The sequence below is a fragment of the Polyodon spathula genome, chromosome 8 (assembly GCF_017654505.1).
Source record: "Polyodon spathula isolate WHYD16114869_AA chromosome 8, ASM1765450v1, whole genome shotgun sequence".
In the NCBI taxonomy this organism is placed as follows: Eukaryota; Metazoa; Chordata; class Actinopteri; order Acipenseriformes; family Polyodontidae; genus Polyodon; species Polyodon spathula.
In genome coordinates, this window is record NC_054541.1 from 45,252,426 (window position 1) to 45,272,485 (window position 20,060).

Below are 20,060 nucleotides of genomic sequence, written 5' to 3' on the forward strand. Positions count from 1 at the left end.
TACACTTCAACCTGTGTATCTTCAATTTTTTTATTCTTATTGTGATTGGCTCTAAATACAACAAGGCTAGCCAGAGATTGTATAATTTTTGTTGGGTTGGTTTTTCTTGTGTACAGTGTCCTTGTAATTGAATCTGAGCGATGTAGTTAGGGAAGGTGGGAGGGGAGGCAGACAAGCTGTGCAGCAAAATTGCTAGGCTTATTTTTACGCATTAAATTTAGTGAGCATTTTGGATTTTTTAATGTGGAAAAAACGGCAGGCACGCAGCTTATCTGAACTGAACAACACATGGTAATAATTTAAAAGAAACCTGTTGACATACATGCATATATATATATATATATATATATATATATATATATATATATATATATATATATACATATATATATATATATATACACACATGTACACATATATTGTAGTGTTATGTATTGTTCTACTGTACTTCATGTCAATACTGGACAAGTTACTTACATGTACACCATATATGTTATGCTTTTATATGCTCTACCCATTCACTCACATTATGTTTTAGTCGGGGTATTTCAATGTGATAATAAGATATTTACAAAGTGTGTTTTGTACATTAAACATCTTGCTGGGCTTCTTTATGTGTTAATTGTCACCATTAAAGGATCAGTAATTTGAAATGCACATTCAAAGCCACTGGCTATAAAAAGAAATTTGGAAGATGGCCACGAAACACTTGTTTAGGCTTTGGAACCATCGAAGCACTAGCTAATTGAAAGTGTTCCTGACTGATGTTGATACAATAGTTGGCAAAACTTGTAAAGCTAATGTATTTCAGGGTCAGCTCATGACTCAAACAATACCAGCTGTCAAGAACACATGAGTGTGTGTAGAAACAAGACTACTTTGCTTAGGTGCTGTGAAGGAATTGAGTTATTTTGCAACTACTATAAGCATAGATTGTGTCTGCCTGCAATTTATAACATGGTTTTATAGTGGTACAGCACTGCATGTATGGGGGGGGGGGGGCTTTTTTGTTGGGTTTGTGTTTTGAATGTGGTGCTTGTTCATACTTGGCCAGCTATTTCTAAACAACATGTTTGTCAAGTGCCAGAGGGATGTGGTTCAATAACATGCTTTTTCAAAGTTCAAAACATCTCAAACAAGTTGGAATTCATGCCTTGTTTAACATTTATCTTCATTATAAAAAAAAAAAAAAAAAAACACTTGCTGACGCCAGTGTCCTATTGTGAAGCCACATTAAGATAGCGGTCACAATGGATGGAACTACAGTAATGTACTGCTTTGATATTCCTCACTGCTGGACAGGAAGACATTTGAGGTACTGTATTTATCCACAGATCTACTAACTGGTATGTTAAGCTACTACTTCAATCAATTCAGATGTTTCTTCAAAAGAAGGGAGGAAGGGGCGGGGATGGGGCTTTCCATTATATCACCCCTTACACTTCTTATATACCCAGTCTCCATATTTAATTCTTTAGATATTTATTTAGTTTTTGAATGGATCAGTCAGGCACTCAATACTTTATTTGCCTTCGTCTCTAGTGCTTCGGCCTCCCCGCTGCTTTACTTCTAAGAGGCGGCCCCAGTAAGTTTTCTTTTTGTTGGCTGGACTTCAATTATATGGGTCTGCATCTCAATGCTCGGGGGCTGTGGCTTTTCCCAGCATGATTGAGAAAATGAAAGGAATCAGTTATTAGCTATGATCTGAACTTAGTGACAAGAAAAACAAACCCCACAAATCACACTGAGTCTTTATTGTAAGAGACTGTTAATCGGCATGGAAGAGAAAAATAAAACACAGTATTTTAACCACGGTAGTACATTATTTACACACTCATGACGACAGCAGTATAAACAGAATAAATCTTGGTAACCCCAGGTTGAAAATAAGACATATCCTAATGGATAAGCATTAGGTCATAAAAAACATTGTCTACCCCTGGGTGTACAGTAAGCTGAGCCCAGATGGTTTAAGAGAGGTAGAGGGCCCCGTGGATTCATTTAAGGATGAATGCCATTCAAAGATGCACCAGTATCAAATGATCCTAGCTTTGTATTGCTTTAAAACCATTGGGGAAAATCCTATTAGTGTAAATCTATCCTGAAGATGATTGAGTGTCTCCTGTAAGGATGATTATTTATTCAGGCTTAATGGACTCTTAAAAACAGATATTCTTTCTTAAATGCAATACAAATCTATATATTTTAGCGAAATGTATTTAACCGTTTAGAACCATATAATAGCCACTGATCTTTGGTTGGTACCCCACATACTAACCTAGCATACACGCCCCTGGTTTTCAGTTCAGTTTAGTGTTACTTTTCACCAAGACAATCAAACGGAACAACCATAATGTGGAGTGGGTTGGACTCTTTTTCCATTGTTTTAAACTGGAACTACATTTTAGATGTTGTAATCTACCCACTGTAAATGTGGAATTACGCTGATCACTGTTGATTAAAGGCATGCAAGCAAGCTTCCTATTCATCTGCCATAGTAACTGACTGGAATTATGTTAATTACCTTGAAGTATTGAAGAACCAAGACTTGAATCAAATCTGTTTCCTTCGTTAACCTCAATTAAACATCCTTGGTTTACAATTACATGTTCACCTCAATAAAAACATTCAATTCACATGCTGTGTAAACTGCAGTTCCTCGTCTCCCATCATAGGCTTGGGGTGCAGCTGTTTGCTCATATGGAGCTGGATGCACCTAATTCCAAATCCAGATCACACTTAATATCAGTTCAGTTAAAATGTTAGTCCCTGAAAAGACGAGAAGCCCAGCGAGATGCAACATTTAACTTCATTTGCGAACAATATAATCAAAACTTGCCTGGCCACTTAATATCAGGTTGGACCACAGCATTAAACTACAGCATTGGCATGGCTTATCAGAGTAATCAAGAGATTCAGGGTTTGCAAGAAAAACATGACCCACACCAGGGCAATGCCAAATCCAATCAGGTGGACAGGTCTTAATAAAGTGGCAGATTGTGTACAGTACATGGGTCCTATAAGAAGTGCAATACATTACATTGTCTATACATTACCTGCTCCTTAAGCATGTCTTTAAACATGTTCAAAGTGATGGATGCCTGCTCATCAGCATGTTGATCACAGTATGTGCACTGTACTGGTAAAAACACACCCTTCATACTCTGATTTGATCTGTGGTGCTTCAAAACAGGTTCCAAAATGCATGATTAACACAATGTTCAGTGACCCATGAAACACAGACCCTGTATCTTCCTACTGCCTTATTCGGTTTACGCTCTTGATTTTGGAAAAATTGTAAATAATTGATGGCACTCCACTAAGGTATGCCCTGAGTGGTGCTTGTGTTTTTGAAGGTACAAAAGAAACCAAGATCCATCTTTGCCAGTGGAATATGTATGAACTCTGAATCTGTGTACTACTAATGTAATTGAATAATGTGTTACAAGAGAAGATTCTAGATGAGGTATGCAATGAATTAATAGCCTAACAGGGGGGGGGGGGGGGGGGGGGGGGAATTCCAAGGTTCATTTATTTCTTTATTTTGTGAAAATGAACAGTACTAAAGTTTTTTCAGTTGTGGTGACGGTCAACAGATGGATGAAACATGGACTCTCATCTCTATGAAGAGCTGTCTTATCTTTGGAGTAAACCTCTAAAATGCGAGGATAATAACTAAAGAGTATTATATGTGTTGGTGTACTATTAAAACTAGACAAACTTGTGTGCGGCACATTTCAAGAGATTTGAACAGTTTGGGAGAACGATCTCCATACAAATATTTTTAACTATCGAGTACTCAAACTGTGTGAAATCTCTTACTGTATTTTAACAGAAGACACTTGCGACATAGAAACATATTATAAATCATAAAAACAGAGACTGTACAGATTTCGTATGTGATTTATAATTGACCATCCTCTGTAAATAGGAGTTGACTGAGAATATTTAGAATTAGAATGATCAAAATAGAAACTCTTTTTAAGCGAATGATTAGAGATTTTTTTTTTTTTTTTAACTGAACTTAACCAAGACAAAATGTACACATACTTTAGATGACATTTTTTGCGGTTTCTATGACAATGCACAGAACTATGTAATGAAAAAAGTTCCTTAGACCAATTCACTATGAAACATAACAAGCAGGGAGGCCACAGAGCTTAAACTGTCTTTCTGTACCCTTGCCAGCTTAAATCACACTTGGATTTGTTTTTTTCTCTCATCTCAGCAAGGACAGCTTAAAAGCTATTTTTATTATTCATTGAACAATCACCAATTACACATTGATTTATACAGAAAGTTGGCTGCATAATTAATAGATAAGGTAAAGTGTATTCATTATCATTAATCCATCTAATAACATATTCCTTTAAAAAGGGTGTTCACCAAGCATAATGGTTTATTCAAACTATTTTGTATAAAAATACACATTAAGCTTTTATACTTTGGTTATTTATTGAACAGAAGCAGCAAAAAAAAAAAAGACATTCTTAGGAAGACCCCAAATAAAATTGTGTTGAGCTGTCAGACTTTGTTACTTTTTATAGGTGTAAAATGTAGAGAATTGATTTATCAAGATTTCCTTGATAAAGCTGCTAAAGGAATGCCAGGGAACTGCCTAAAAAGCTCATGTTTAAACTAGCAGGAACTGAGGCTGTTTATTGTTCTCTTCAGTCCCCTGATCAGTAAGTGAGTTGCTGCAATTTGGCAACATTTGATTTCCGAAGAAAAACAGGGGTAAACAAATTTAAAAAAAATTAAATAAAACTCACAATAAGGTTGCAATATTATGTTATCAAAATGATACACTTACAGTTGTCCAAGGAGTTTTCAGAATACTGAACATTCAAAGATGGATTCTCAAAAAGGTTAAAATACTTACAAAGTAGTGTCAGCATTGAATTTTTACTAGGGAATCCCAACAAAATATGGTCATTTAAACAATTTTACTGTTTCACAAAAAAGGCAACGTTTCTGTTTCCAGAGATTTAAGCATCATTCTTATTAAATAAACATAAGAGAACATAAAACATACCTTTTTTTTTTTTTAAAGAAAATAAATTTTTAAATTACCTAATTTGTTTTAGTTAACTTAAATTAAGATCTTGCCCTGCTTCCAATGTTGCATGTACTAAATCAACTTATTTTGAGAGACTTTCCTGACTTCAATTGGATTATACGCTCCCTCCTCCAAGTCAAGCTGTTTTCAGTTATAGGGATAACAAAGCTGATTTTCTTTTTGTAAATTACTTCTGGCACAAACATTTCCAGTTGTTGCAGCAGTCATCCATTCTACTGGAACTGATTAAGCGATTAGGAGGGTGACTGATCAATACATTTTCAGAACTGATTTAGCTAAAGAATCTATTTTATAGCAAGGGCCATCAATTGAAATTAATACCTCACTAGAAACAGCCTCTTTCTCCATTAAAACAATCCTTTGCAATTTACTGACTTTTAAAAGGCCAAATTCTTGCAATAAATCTGACTGGTCTGCAGAGAGCCAAATTAACACGGTCGGGTTTTAAGAAATTACCATTGTTAATAGAACAAAGCAGCATACTTTTTTTTTTTTTTTTTTTTTTTTAAAACACACAATAAAAATTGTATTTATTAAAATGTCTCCTGTGTCACAACTAATGCCATCATTTATTTGATGGTACAATACAAAAACAAAGGTTAGTGATTGCAGGTAAAAACGTATACCTCACTGACATCCACATTAAAATCTTAATGGACTGACTTTAAAAGTCTCTTTACTCCAACGACTGCATAACATCTTGGGGATTTCAAGGGATCAAATAACTGCACCAATGTCGACCATGAGGTGTTTTCCTTAAAAAAAAAAAAACAAAGGTCACAGGTTTGAATCTGGCTTCTAACCAGTGTTCAGGCTTAACTTATCTTTCCTCTTTCTAAATAACCAACAAGAATATCATGAATCATGCTGCCACAATGCAAATGTTGTAATTTGAAAGGTTAGTTAGAACCAAAGTTATTTCCAAGAGTGTAATAAGAACAGACACAAGGACTGTAAAAAGGAAAATGTGAAACAAAGGAGAGATCTGTCATGGTACAGTAGTGTCTTGAGGGCAATATGTGGAATAATCACAAGCTCTTTATTTTTCTTCCTTTATCGATTTAAAGTCTCTAAACCTCACTATCTTGGAAATATATCTCCATCAAGCTGCCCATGAGGAACAACTGCCCTGCATTACAAAGGCAAGATTATCACTCCTCTGAATGCAATGTGGATTGAGTGATATTGCTGGATTGTTCTCAAGAGCTCAAGTTCTCCTGTTCCAACACATTTAACTGTGTGCAGACATTGATGGAACAAAGCGTGTTGTATTGCTGTGAGCCATCAAGTGTTATTTTCTGAAACTGAGAAATACCTGGACTTTACATTAATTATCTGGAAGTTATATTAGCAATTAGGCTGTATGACAAACTGTACAGCTGTTCAACACTGCATATAGTAATCCTGAAATACAGGAATTCTAAATAGGTTTAGTCTGCATATAAGAGAGGAGGTCAGATTTTAGAATGGAGGCTACAGACACTAGTAATTATGAAAGAAACATGACATTTTGTGTTTTACCAAACACCAACACATCTGCAGTGCATATGTTTACATACTTGGCTGAAATTAATAATATGCATTTTTGGAACATAATTAGACTGCTGAACGTTTATTGAAACAGCACTTGCTCAATCTGGTTGAGCATACTTTATCACACACAAGCACATGCACACATACATGGTAACTTGCCTGTTCTTTCAGGTAGCAGAGTCTGTCCAGAAGTATTAATCCCTCAATGCAAGGGGCCAGGACAACCTTTAGCTGGAAAATAAGCAGTCAGTAAGCTGTGGAAACGTAACCCTGTAACTTCTTGTACCTCATGTTAAACTGAAAGCGAGCCGTTGATTCTCCCAAGTTAAAACTTTAGCTGGGGAAAGTTCAGCTGCTGTTCTTAGGAATGGTAAACACTGAGGCATAGTCTTCACTAAATAGGGAAGCTGGGTAGAAGGTGGTAATTGGGTGAAAGATAAAAAGATACATTGTAACAAAAGAAGTATGTTCTAGATGTATGTGCCCCAATCACAAATACAATAAACATCTGGATTTGAGCTGAAGGTCAGAAACCAACGAGTTGTATTTATGTGCTGGCTGAATGGATCATTATCTGAGTAACAGAAACTCTTGCCGGAATGGGTTGGAGAAACATCCTCCATCTTCCCCATACTGTTTCTGATTTATCAACCAAAACCAAGCACAAGTACAATGCATTCTATATGTCAAGAACTTACCATATTGAAGGCTTCCATCTCATTTATTCTTGGTTTGTATGTGTCATAGTAATCCTGTATTAGACTGTCTGGGAGCTGGAAATTATAAAATTGTAATTACACCGGATAACATTTTGACACTGGTTTCAAATCATAACAAACACAGCTGAAGGTAATTTCAAGCCACAGGCATCTAGGCTTGAAATTACCCTCAGTCATAAAGTGGTCAAAGGTATCAGCTATTAATACATACCCTCATACTATGACAAAGTTGTCTTATCCATTTCCTTATTAAACTTACACTTGCTACTTTATCATTAATCATGACCTGTACTGTGTGAGTAAGCTTACAATATATCACTCAGTGTATGAAACAGAGTATTATCAAAAAGTGAAAAAATTTAAAAAAGGTCAATCTTCTGAGAAAACATAAAATCTGATTATCTTCCTTTTTATAGGGCATCTTACCTACATAAAAATATACCTCTGGGAGTAATGACAAATAATAAATTTTAAACTAGTAAAAAATAACTTAATACAAGAGAGTTAAAAGTATTGCATCCTTCTAATAACCATCGTCCTTCAAAACGGGGCCCCTAAAGTTTACAACAATGCAGAATGAATGACATTTTTTGTAGTGAAGCCTTAATACATGTCGACTGTGACTGAATGTGAACTGGCACCACATAAGTCTCCTATTGATCACATCTGTATAAAAGACTCCTCTGCTTCTGTTTAGAGGTTCAATATATTCCACAGCTTGGTCTGATTGGGACCTGGTGGAGTGTCTGTGTAGGAAGCTGCAGGGTAATAAATGACAAAGACAACCATTGCTTTATCCCGACATTGCCTAGACTAGACACTACTTTGAGAAAATTGTATCTGGAAGTAAAAATACACCCTAAATTATATTTAAAAATACTGTATTTGTACCTGTAAAATCTTTTAAGAATTGTTATCTGAAACCCTAACCCTCATCTGTTTGCTATTGCAATATATAATATAGAGGCCTACTAATCTGACCACAGTCTCTTGGCTTAAATTATTATTAGGGCAACTGTTTCATCAATAGACAGTTTAGAAAATATTATATAAACATGCTGGCTTTATAGTTAGTGAGAGAAGAGCATTGTACTTACTGACCTTTGACTCATCCAGCCCTAGCTTCCTCAGTGCCTTTCTAATGTAATCCACAAATGAGGCAGTTTTGGAGTAAACATTCCCAACACGCTTTTCACTGCAGACATAAAACCACACATGATTCTGCTAGCAGAAAATTATACTGCAGTAGTTGTTTTAAGCAGTCACATGTAGTATGATGCTTTCTAAGGTTTAATATTTATTAACATTTTTTCCTTTTTAATTCTTTTTCTGTTCTAATATTCCTCAACCAACCCCAAGTGCATGGTGGTAAATGTTACTGTACTGAAGTGACTCTGAATTCCCTCAGTGTTACTGTCTACCAACATCTGATCCTGACTGCAGCACTTTCATGACTCTGCATGACTTCAAGAAAGGTTCGGCAAGACAGAAATTCAACTGAGCTACACCTCAAAAACACCTAATAAAACCGAGCAACAAGCACAGCAACCAGCCCCCACTGTAATAACATACGCAGCTCCAACTCTAGCACTGGAAGAAAACAGGTTTTAAAAATACTTAGTTCCACTGCGTGTGGCTCGATCAACAGAAATTTACATGATTCAGAATCGGTGGTGCATTAAGTCTTAAGGCCTGGTCACACGAGAAACTTCTGCTGACAGCTGCAAGATGGGAGACTTTTGCTGCTGGCGGGCTGTCTTGTAAATACTGTGGTCAAGCCTGCTGTTTCAACATTCTGGCAACTACATAATATTATAAAAAGTGGCTTGGACAAATTAAGGGCTGCGATTGGCTTAACAAGATCAGATGACCATGCAACCAGCCCCCATTGTAACAAGATACACAGCTCCACAACTAAATAATGTAAACCAATGATTACCTTACAGTTAATTTTTTCCCCCTTGTTGAAGTCAACATAAGTTGCTTGTGTGACCAGGCCTTAACCTGTTCTATATGATTAATATAATGCAGCCATTTCCTGGGAGTGTCAATAAAGCATTGCTTACCTTTTTATTGCACCATAATGTTCCTTTAAAATTACATGGAGGACAGCTCTGTAAAACAGTGACTCAGTTGGAAGCTGCAAAGTACAAAGGAAACATGAAATGTACCAAATGATAGGTTGCCATAAGACTCCCATTGCATAGCAGTTTATGTCATTTCAGGATTAACTACTATTCATATAACTGAAGTGTCCATGTATATTTTTAAGTGTAAACTTTTTGTTTTTCTGTTCCTTATCTCTCTCTGAACAGTTTCATTATGGACATTTATATTAAATACACTAATGAGCAGCAGAGCTAGCCCTAATGGCTAGAGAGAGAAAAACTTTTTTTTTCATACTTTTGGATATATATATATATATATATATATATATATATATATATATATATATATATATATATATATATATATATATATTTTCATTCATTCACAGGCATGCTGTAGCCTGACATGTTATTGTCAGCAATTCAAATACCTGTCATCAGCCTTGCTCTACAAAATATAGCTTCAGTGCTGTACCAACATCCTTTTAGTGTACATTTCTCGCAGTTCCTTTCTTATTTGCTAACTGTAAATTACATAATATACATTTCAAAGGTGAATTTACTTCTTACAAGTGGACTTTTTTTTAGGCATAAAAAACATTAACCAGTAATAATGTGCCAATGTGAACAGGAAGAAATCAGAGGAAAATACACTTGTATTCCACATAGGTTTGTGTGCTCGTATTCAGGATAATATGGGCTCTGTTCTGAAGCCGCACCAGTTCTGGATCTTGCAAAACTGCCCAGAGGCAAACTTTGAGTCAAGTGTGCACTGTGTGTACGAACTGTGGAACTGACAGCAGCTGTGGCTTTCATGCTAATCTAACTAATAAGCGATGTGTAAAATATCCTTTTGTTCAGCACACTGACCAGCACCCTGCGGAGGACAGAACCTGGCAAATTACCACCCATCACACCAAGACAGCTCTGCTTTAACCTTCATACATTCACCAGCTTTATTGTGGATTAACCAACTTTTCAGCAGAGAACAGTTACTGGCAAAAACCGTATATCACACTGAACATAAATAACATATATATGGGGGTTACAGTTTGTAACACTGTTATACCTGAATAAACACACAAAGGATGTCTGGAATGTTTTTGCGCAGTTTCAAATGAGAAACGTCTGGTAGTTTTGATTTCTGTGCTTAAACTGCATGAACGCAGGCCTGATTTACATCTCATTATCGCAGATTGGAAGCCACAACAACCAGTAAAAGCAACCATATTACATCAACTCTGTGCAGGTTCAGAAAGCGATCATATTTACATAACAGTGCCAAATAAGACATTTCTTTTAATGTATTAAAATGTGATATGGTAAACTAAGAGACTTACCCCTTGGCCAACAGCAACTCTTTCTAATGCCTTGAAGAAAAAGCAGTGACATGTTTATCCATTAAATATTAAATATTATATCATAAACACTGGGGCTTGAAGGCTGTTAAAGACCTACTTTATATGATGTGCTTGTATAGGATTACGCTGAACTGCAGCCTTCACATTCCAGAACAATCACACAAATGATGTTACCATCACTGTTTGTGTTAGTCAAGGTGAAAACGTGTTACTAATTTCAGAAACATAGCTCAACCCTCTGTAAGGCCACATTAATGTCGTTGGCAAATGCTGAATTCTCACAATCATGATTCATTTTATAAAATGTAATTCTTTGGTGTGCACTTACTATATTTTTATATCATTCTCTTTTTAATCAGGTTTATACTGCATAGGAAAGAGCGCCTTGCTGACAGTCATTCCATAAATGTAGATACAGCTGAAACCTGATTGCCACTATACCAGCCAACTAGCCATACATCTGCACAACAACTTTCTCAGAGTGTTTAGAATGGTACTGCTGGAGCTCAGGAAGCTAAAGGATATTTAAAATACGAATTGCTAATATATGGTAAAGATACTATAATCTTTGAAATATAACACCCACCCACCCTTTAACACAGTATACTTGGGCAATAGATTTCTATATGGCATAATATGATGTATATAACAAATAAATAAATATGATCATACCAGGCAGGCTGACATTCTTGCATTTCTCCCACAGTTCCATTTTTGTTGTTTCATGTACTGACTCATAGGGAACCCCCATGTGCCATTGGGAGATTCTGCGAATAGAACAGATAAGCCCATTTCTAAAAAGAATACAACCATTTTAATGGTCTATCACTAGTAAGAAACAACTTTTTCACAGCTTTGACTTTAAAAAGAGAAATGTGATAAAGCTGCTTGCTCTTTAAACAGTTTTTTTTTTTTCCCAACCCATTAACTTAATCCATATTAGGATCATTAAAATGAAGAACACTTCAGCACTGATAGCAAGTGGTATTTGGATAAATACAGATGTTTCCTGTTAAGTCAACACAAACAGAACTGTGATGGAATATGCCCCACTAACTTTAGACAACAAGTGAAAGAAACAGGGAGGGACAACAAAGTCATGAGATCTTAATTTTGGAAAAATGGAAAAGGATAAATAAACTTAAGTTATGCTGTAGCTTACATTTCCAACGCAAGTATTGGTTTCCCCAATGAAATTACTGCAGCAAACAGTTGGTAATTGCAGATAACTGAAGCGATTAACAGAACAGATACTGTATGGCATTACCTACATAGGTTCCCATTTTAAATGTTTAAGTGTATTTTTCACTATTGCAATATAGTACTGCAAATGTTATGATTAGGACTATTTCAAGTTAACCCTATAAAAGTACAGATATGGCCTACTGCCCACTATCTGTCATTGTGCCCATCTGTGGTCTACTCAGTGGACATGTTCGTGCTCAGTTTCAGTTTGCTCACATCAGCTCCCCAGGTGAGTCTACTTTTTGGTGACTATGAGATTCAAAAATCTCGTATAAACACAGCTAAACATACAGAAACAGTTATTTACTCTGTCTTAGTATGGACCTAGCTGGAGGGGGTGCAACCGTAATGTTTTTCCTCATACAGCACATCGTAAAATAAATGAAAATAATAATTGTACTGTATTGAAAACATACTGCCCCAAAACACCTCAGCTGGAGATGTGTATCTCATTTGCAGAACACTTCCTGCAGGAAGGCAGACAACAGCATTGCCATTACAAAACATGGCACAATAAACACACAATACAAATGTTATGTTGCACGGTACAAGGTGCTTTGCTATGCACCGTAACGTATGAACAAAATCAATTTATAATGACACATCAGTGTAATCAGAAAGCAGATGAATACCAGATGCCAAGAAATACACTGAACTGAACTTGGCTTGAAAGCTCCTAGTTCCCATATGCTTATTTCCCAATTAGCTACAGAAGAAATAGAAGCCTTAAAATCTTATGGAAAAAGATTAGAGGATTACCGGTTTACAGTTTTTCAATTTGCGGCTCCTTATTTTAAACTAGTTATCGTCACTCCCGGGGCCCCACGGGAGACTGTAGAGAGATCCTGGCAAGGATTTTTAGACTAAATATTGATTTTGCACAATTTTGTATATGTTTTCTAACCCAGTCATCAGCAAACAGAATGCCACAAGTGAAGGCGTGTTTTGAATGTGGCGCTTGTAGGTTAGATAATCTGCCTGGGTTGAGTCAGGCACTAGAGGCACTAGACTACAGAACAAGACCTGACTTTGAGTGTAAAGCTGATTACACCAAACCCCAAGACTCAGCTGTGTTATTTATTAAACGATGCTAACAACTAACTCACTAACAACTCAAAATACCAATTGTGTCCTGTATTTCAAACTGTTCATGGGCTAGTCTACTTACCAGCACTCCACAAGTGCTCATTTATTTGGTATTAAACTTAAATGTACTTTTTTCAATAAAATATGTAAATCAATCTCATTTTCTCGCTGTTGTTTTTTTAGAAGAGAGAAATCCCAAATCAAAAATATTTTTAACAGAGGCAGTGCTTGCTATGCTGACTGGTAATCCTTCATTTTTAATCCTGCACATGTGGACCACTAAACAGACCCTGTTCTTGTACCTGCACCTGAAAAAACACAACCAAATGTATATTTTAAAATATGTTTTATCTTCACAGCTGCCAAGCGACTGCTCAGTACAATGCAATGAATCTGGATATCACTCTTCTATTGCAGATGAACACTGCGGTACTTTTTAATTCAAACAGTACTAAAAGACTGATTGACAAGCTGCTAAAAATATATGTGAACAAGTCTACGAGCAGAGCGGTGTTTATTTTAATTTTATTTTTTTAGTAAGATACAGGATTATTCATTTCTGTTAATCACACCATCAGTTACGTGGGGGAATAAAGCAATCAGTGCAAACTGGCAAACTGAATGTTTAACAGTAAGAAAAAGAAGGGATAACACAATAAATTCTGAATCTGCTGTGCTTCAATTCAAAACACCAAATGTATTTATCTAAATCTTGTTCAAAATAGTTGCTTATTCCTTTACTGTAAAAAAAAAAAAAAAAAAGAACATTAAAACTTTGTAACTGAATAATTTGATTTATGGGCAGTTCTGTTTTTTTTGTTTTTTGGTTTGTTTTTTTCACTGTTTACTTGTGTTACAGTTTTTCTTTAAAATTAAAAAAAAAAAAAAAAAACAGTAAATGGAGAATGTAATAGAAATGTTTGATTTGAGTAAGTTTGTGAACTGCTTGGTAATGAATGTTAGGTTTAGATATTCAGTAATAACCCTTCTACATTTCACTGTAAAATCCTGCCTGAGTAAGTACAAGTCACAGTCCATGTGCTGGCTGATATGCAATGGTTAGACATATGGTTCATACCATCTCTACTTTCCAATTCGGTCTGCTTTCTTTCAAATATTAAACCTTATGTGACTAAATGAAATCCAATATAATACAATACCTCCATTAAAAAAACAAATCTGGATTTCCTTCGTTTGGCAAAGAGGCCAGTAGTGATTGCTAAAGGAAAAAGCAGGACTGTGTTGTAAATTTTAGGTTCAAGACTGTAATGTGAAGGAACCGAAAAAATATTCATCAATATACTTTACACTGTATGATAAAAACAAAAAAAATATATACAATGAAACCAATGACTATCTGTTTATAAAATATTATGTATTGGTAATACGTTGATAATGACAGCAATTTATAAGACAATGAAACGTATACACTAAAAGTTACAAATTAAAAGTTACATGCAAATTGCACTGTTTTTGTTAAAGGAAATACACTAGGAAGAAACATTTATAAATTACACTTTTAATATGGCATTAGAGTATTGTTTTACATTGCTTACCATAGCAGTCCTCAAAATAAAGATGATAATTTGCTTGGTTTTCTTTTTTATTTTGATATTAACCCTAACTAATATACTATGTTAAGTGCTCTGACCCTCTGCAGAGATGGAAATGTTGGTCATAAATCAAGTTGTCAGTGTTAGCCTGCAAGATCACAGCTTTCAAGCACAAGACAACGCAGGTTCTTGTGCCCCGCTTCACCTTTTGAAAAAGGAATTCTGATTAGCCATACACATATAAAGTCTGTATATCAAACACTTTGATTCACACAAACCTTATCCACAGATCTCAAATACCATCCTTTATTGCAAGTCTGGATTTCACACCACAGCACATGACACGGCAAAATCTCCTTGTTGAAATTTCAAAACAATACACTCTATTGTTAGCGACTGTAACATGTATTTAAAAAGGAAGTAATAAACACGTAACTCTAAAATCTCAGACAACCTTAATTCTGCTAATGTAACGTGCACTTGGTACAAACGGCTTAACAGCAGAGCCTTCCTAGTGTAAAACCTTACAAAAAAATATCTAGAAGCTCCTAATGCTCTTGAAATTTAGACTTGACCAGCTGTTACAACACGACAAACATTTGCTATTTATCACAAGCAAAAATAAAATTGGCTATTCAAACTTAAAAAGGAGTAAATCCCAAGGAGTAAATCCCAGAAAAGATCTCAATCCACTGGCCGGTGACCAGAGTAATCCGCTGTATATTTCATATGTTTCAGAAGAGTTTCAACTGTGAAAATAGGAGCTTTTGTTCCAGTAAAAACATGTAACAAAATATAATGTACTGTAGCTTGCAGCTTAATATGAAAATCATATTTAGGAGGACATTTATTTAAATTAGTTGAACCTTTGAGCAACAAGAAAAAACATGCTTGTTTTAACAGCAGTTATTCTTTTGTTCTTAGGCCATAGTGGTAGCTGCCAGATAAAACTGGCATGAATTTCAATTGGCATGTTCTAACAAATGATGTTAATAGGGCAGACATTAACAATTGCAGGTTTTCTTGGTGTGGGAATGTACCACAATGTACCATTTAGCAGTTTTCAAATTTGTATCTTAAAAGGTATGCTAACAGACCCACCTGCTAGCATGGTCTGTAAATTCCTGCTTGGATATCGACCATGACAAATAGCCCACATTGAACTGGTTAAAAATTCTGGAAAATACATTTAGAAAAAAACATACAAGGCATGTGTGACTAAAATGTAGCAGGGATTATTTACACTGGCATGCAATTAGTTTATAAATCCATCAATTATGCATTGCTTTATTGAGATTTACAATTAAATTTCATGGACAGCCTGAAAAGTAAATGGCAGAATAGGCAGCACATTTTACATATAAAGGATAACATAACCCTAAAATATCAGCAGTATACATTGGAAACTTCAATGCAACGTTTTTTTAGAAAGAAAAATATAGCAGGGATATTTTCTTCTGTCACATAGATAAAACCAGACTAGTACAGTGTACTTATCGCTGTGATGTGTTCTTGGATCACAATTTAACACACATCTAACCATACAGTAACATTATAATACTTAAAGTCTGGCCAGCAAATAGTTGACAAGTTTTCTAAATGTGGTCTGCGCAATTCGAACACAAGAGTGCCGACTTAACAAGAATAACGTCTGGCATTAAAGCTGAAGCGTTTTAGGTTCCTTTAGCAAAGCAAGGCTCTGCTTTTGTTGAATGCATTTAGTAATGTGTTCAGTGAGACACAGGAGCAATAGAAGCGTACAGCAGCCAAGCATTATATACTTATACTACTGCAGCAACAAAAGAGCTGTCCGAGGCATGGTTTCAGCCTCGTTTAGGTGAAGATTTGGGCCAAAAATCATAAATTAAGTTTAGTTCAGGTTAATAAACTTTACAGTGAAACCATATATCATGAAGCTGGTCAACAAAGCTTGATGAAATACCACCTGAATTTTAGAGTTTACGTTCAAGCTGTGTAAACCTTGACAAAAAATCAATTCAGATTTAGCCCTCTTTTTATTATTACATTTATTATCTTGAGGGCTGTAATTTTTAGGCTGCTGGGAGCAAACGGCTCAAATAAAATAAAAAAAAAGTGTTTTCATATATACAAAAGAAAACAGAATTGACTAGGTTCAAATGAGCACATGATGATTAGAAAATGATGAAAGTTTCACTCTGGCATAAAGAACTGTCTCTAGTGTTTCATTTATACTGTAGTGGGAGTCAAACCATTTTTGTTTGCATCTTACAGACCAGTCACCACTGACTAAAACACCAGCAGTTGGAAAGATGCGAACAGAAGATTTGCAAATTGATGCATTGCTGTTTTTTGGTGGCTGACCGCAGTTAAGTGCAATTTCTAATGCCTCGTTTCCACTGTACAGCCGAGCCACGTTGTTGTTGTTAATTAACTCAGTTTGCCAAAAGATGTGCAAACAAATGGTGTTCAAAACATTTTGTAAAAAAAAATTTGTAAATATATTTAGAAATGTCCTTATAATCAACATAAATCAACAAATTGTACTAATTATATCAAAATACTAAAGTTAAATTAGTTCTGTTGAAGGGAAAAAAAGAAGGTTTTAAAAATATGATTTGCAAACATATTTCGTTTAAGGATAGTAGTTGTTTTTTTTTGTTTGGGTGCTTAAAAAAAGAGAGCAACGAGAGCCGTAGTTGTACAGCTGTACAGTATTTTGTTTGACTGTATTTTGAAAATAAGTTTAGAATTGTTTTTTCTTCTTCTTTATATTAATATAATAAATGTCAAGGATGAGAAATTTGGTAGAATTTTGTGTTTTTTAGTGTGTGAGTTAAGTGTACCGTACCCACGGTTTATGTCCATTTGCTTCAAATCATCAGAAATTCTGGCATAAACTTTCTCATTTCTGACACATGAATTCAGCTCTTCCTGAAGACTTCTATCTGCCAAGAGAAACTACAGCCTGCACTTCCTCAGCGTCCCAAGGCTGTACTTTTCTCTCATCACACTCGCTGTCCAGCATGTTTGTTGTTTTTCTTTCTGGAGTGTTCTGACTGATGCAGCGTAATGACGAAAATCCTTTACCCTACCGCTGGCTCGGCTCGGCTCACTACCGGATTCAGATGTCTTGTGAGGCTGGAGTTTCATGGTTTGGTTCTCTCTCGGCTCGACAAATAGCCAGTGAAGAACCACCCGTACCTGTACCGTACCTAGCCTTCACAGGACGGATGTGCCAGTGCAGAAGGGGTATAATATACAGTTAACACTTGCATATCCGACCCTATAAAATTTTGACTTGTAAATTAGCAAAAGATTTTAAAAAAAGAACAGTTTCCAGAATGAAAACAGTATCCAATGGCAGTATTCAAACTTGCAGAATATAGTGTTTGATAAGGCGGAAATGTCACAGTTCACTTGCAAACGAAAAAGCACAAAAACAACTAAAGAGCACAGATTTTAAAAAATACATCACAATATTAAAACTGTTTAATGGTTAACTGTTACATTATCCCAGCTTGTCTCTTCACTTTGTTTTGGCTGCATTTTCGTCAAATAAAACTGTGGGTTTGCACAATTGAAGAATTTCTGCATAAACTGTCAGAAATCATCTGAGGGAAGCTCATCTGCGTGCTCATCATCCTCACCAGCGTTTTGACCTGACTGCAATTCAGCGTCGTAACTGACTTCAGTGGGCAGATGCTCACCTTCGATGGCCACTGGCATGGTGGAGAAGTGTGGTCTTCACGGATGAATCCCGATGTCAACCGTACTGGGCAGATGGCAGACAGCGTGTATGGCATCGTGTGGGCGAGCGGTTTGCCGATGTCAACGTTGTGAACAGAGTGCCCCATGGAGGCGGTGGGGTTATGGTATGGGCAGGCATAAGCTACGGACAACGAACACAATTGCATTTTATCAATGGCAATTTGAATGCACAGAGATACCGTGACGAGATCCTGAGGCCTATTGTCGTGCCATTCGTCTGCCGCCATCACCTCATGTTTCAGCATGATAATGGACGGCCCCATGTCGCAAGGAGCTGTACACAATTCCTGGGAGCTGAAAATGTCCCAGTTTTTCCATGGCCTGCATACTTACCAGACATGTCACCCACTGAGCATGTTTGGGATGCTCTGGATCGACGTGTACGACAGCGTGTTCCAGTTCCCACCAATATCCAGCAACTTCGCACAGCAATTGAAGAGGAGTGGGACAACATTCCACAGGCCACAATCAGCAGACTGATCAACTCTATGCGAAGGAGAAGTGTTGCGCTGCTTGAGGCAAATGGTGGTCACACCAGATACTGTGTCAGAGATAAACGTCTATGTATGACTCAAAATTAAATCACAGTATTTAAAAGATAAGATGCTCACTGCCTAAATTACCTTACTCATTTGCGAACGAGTTCAGTTAATCTCAACAGAAACCTCAGGGCACTACCACTAGGTAGCTGACATATGAAAACGAAAGAAAAGCAAAACATCAAAATGGTAAATCTGTAGAGCGTTACCCAGCCCCTGAGTGCTCTGAGTGGATTGTACAGCACTACCCTGCCCCTGAGCGCTGAGTAGATTGTACAGCGCTACCCTGCCCTGAGCGCTGAGTGGATTGTACAGCAGTGCCCTGCACCTGACCGCTGAGTGGACTGTACAGTGCTCACCTGCACCTGAGCGCTGAGTGAATCGTACAGCGCTACCCTGCCCCCGAGCGCTCTGAGTGGATTGTACAGCGCTACCCTGCCCCTGAGCGCTCTGAGTGGATTGTACAGCGCTACCCTGCCCCTGAGCGCTCTGAGTGGATTGCACAGCGCTACCCTGCCCCTGAGCGCTCTGAGTGGATTGTACAGCGCTACCCTGCCCCTGAGCGCTCTGAGTGGATTGGAACACCAAGCCTGGTAGCTTGGAAATGGATGCTGAACAGCCAGTTTCCATTTCGGTGACAAACTGACACACTTTTTAATATTAGAAAAGCTGCTCATGAGTTCTGGGAATGTAGGATTCCAGTGCTTTGCTATTTTTACTTAAAATTTAAGTAAAGGCTTCGCTTTGAAACCTGTAAAGCAATGGAAACCATATTTAAACCAGGATTAGGTCCTCAGAGAGTTCTCATTATTTACATTTAAATTAATTTTTTTCCCTGACGAGACACTTACATTAAGGACCAATTCTTTAAATTGCTAATAACAATAGTAAGAATACTTTTAGAAATAGTTGCACATACAGTGCTCCCTTATTATAAGGCACCCCGTTGCACCACAGAACAGGCTATAAGGCAGTCCGGTCATGTGCCCCATAATGCCATTGCACTAGCATTCTCATTATAACAGAGTCCGGCTCCCGACTCTAACATTATAAAGTGGGAGCACTGTATTTGTAATTATGTTGCTC

General features: G+C 36.6%; 1 protein-coding gene across 1 annotated transcript in view; it reads right to left on the reverse strand.

Annotated features, from left to right (window-relative positions):
* Nucleotides 1-3,509: 3,509 nt before the first annotated feature.
* mettl25 (methyltransferase like 25) overlaps nt 3,510-20,060 on the reverse strand; it is a 22,914-nt gene continuing 6,363 nt past the window's right edge. The window contains exons 6-12 of the mRNA XM_041258138.1: nt 11,474-11,568; nt 10,781-10,810; nt 9,399-9,472; nt 8,434-8,527; nt 7,312-7,386; nt 6,773-6,844; nt 3,510-5,835 (exon numbers count right to left, since the gene is read on the reverse strand). Of these exons, the coding sequence (XP_041114072.1) occupies nt 5,731-5,835; nt 6,773-6,844; nt 7,312-7,386; nt 8,434-8,527; nt 9,399-9,472; nt 10,781-10,810; nt 11,474-11,568 (545 nt within the window). The 3' untranslated portion in view covers nt 3,510-5,730. The remainder of the gene's footprint in view (nt 5,836-6,772; nt 6,845-7,311; nt 7,387-8,433; nt 8,528-9,398; nt 9,473-10,780; nt 10,811-11,473; nt 11,569-20,060) is intronic.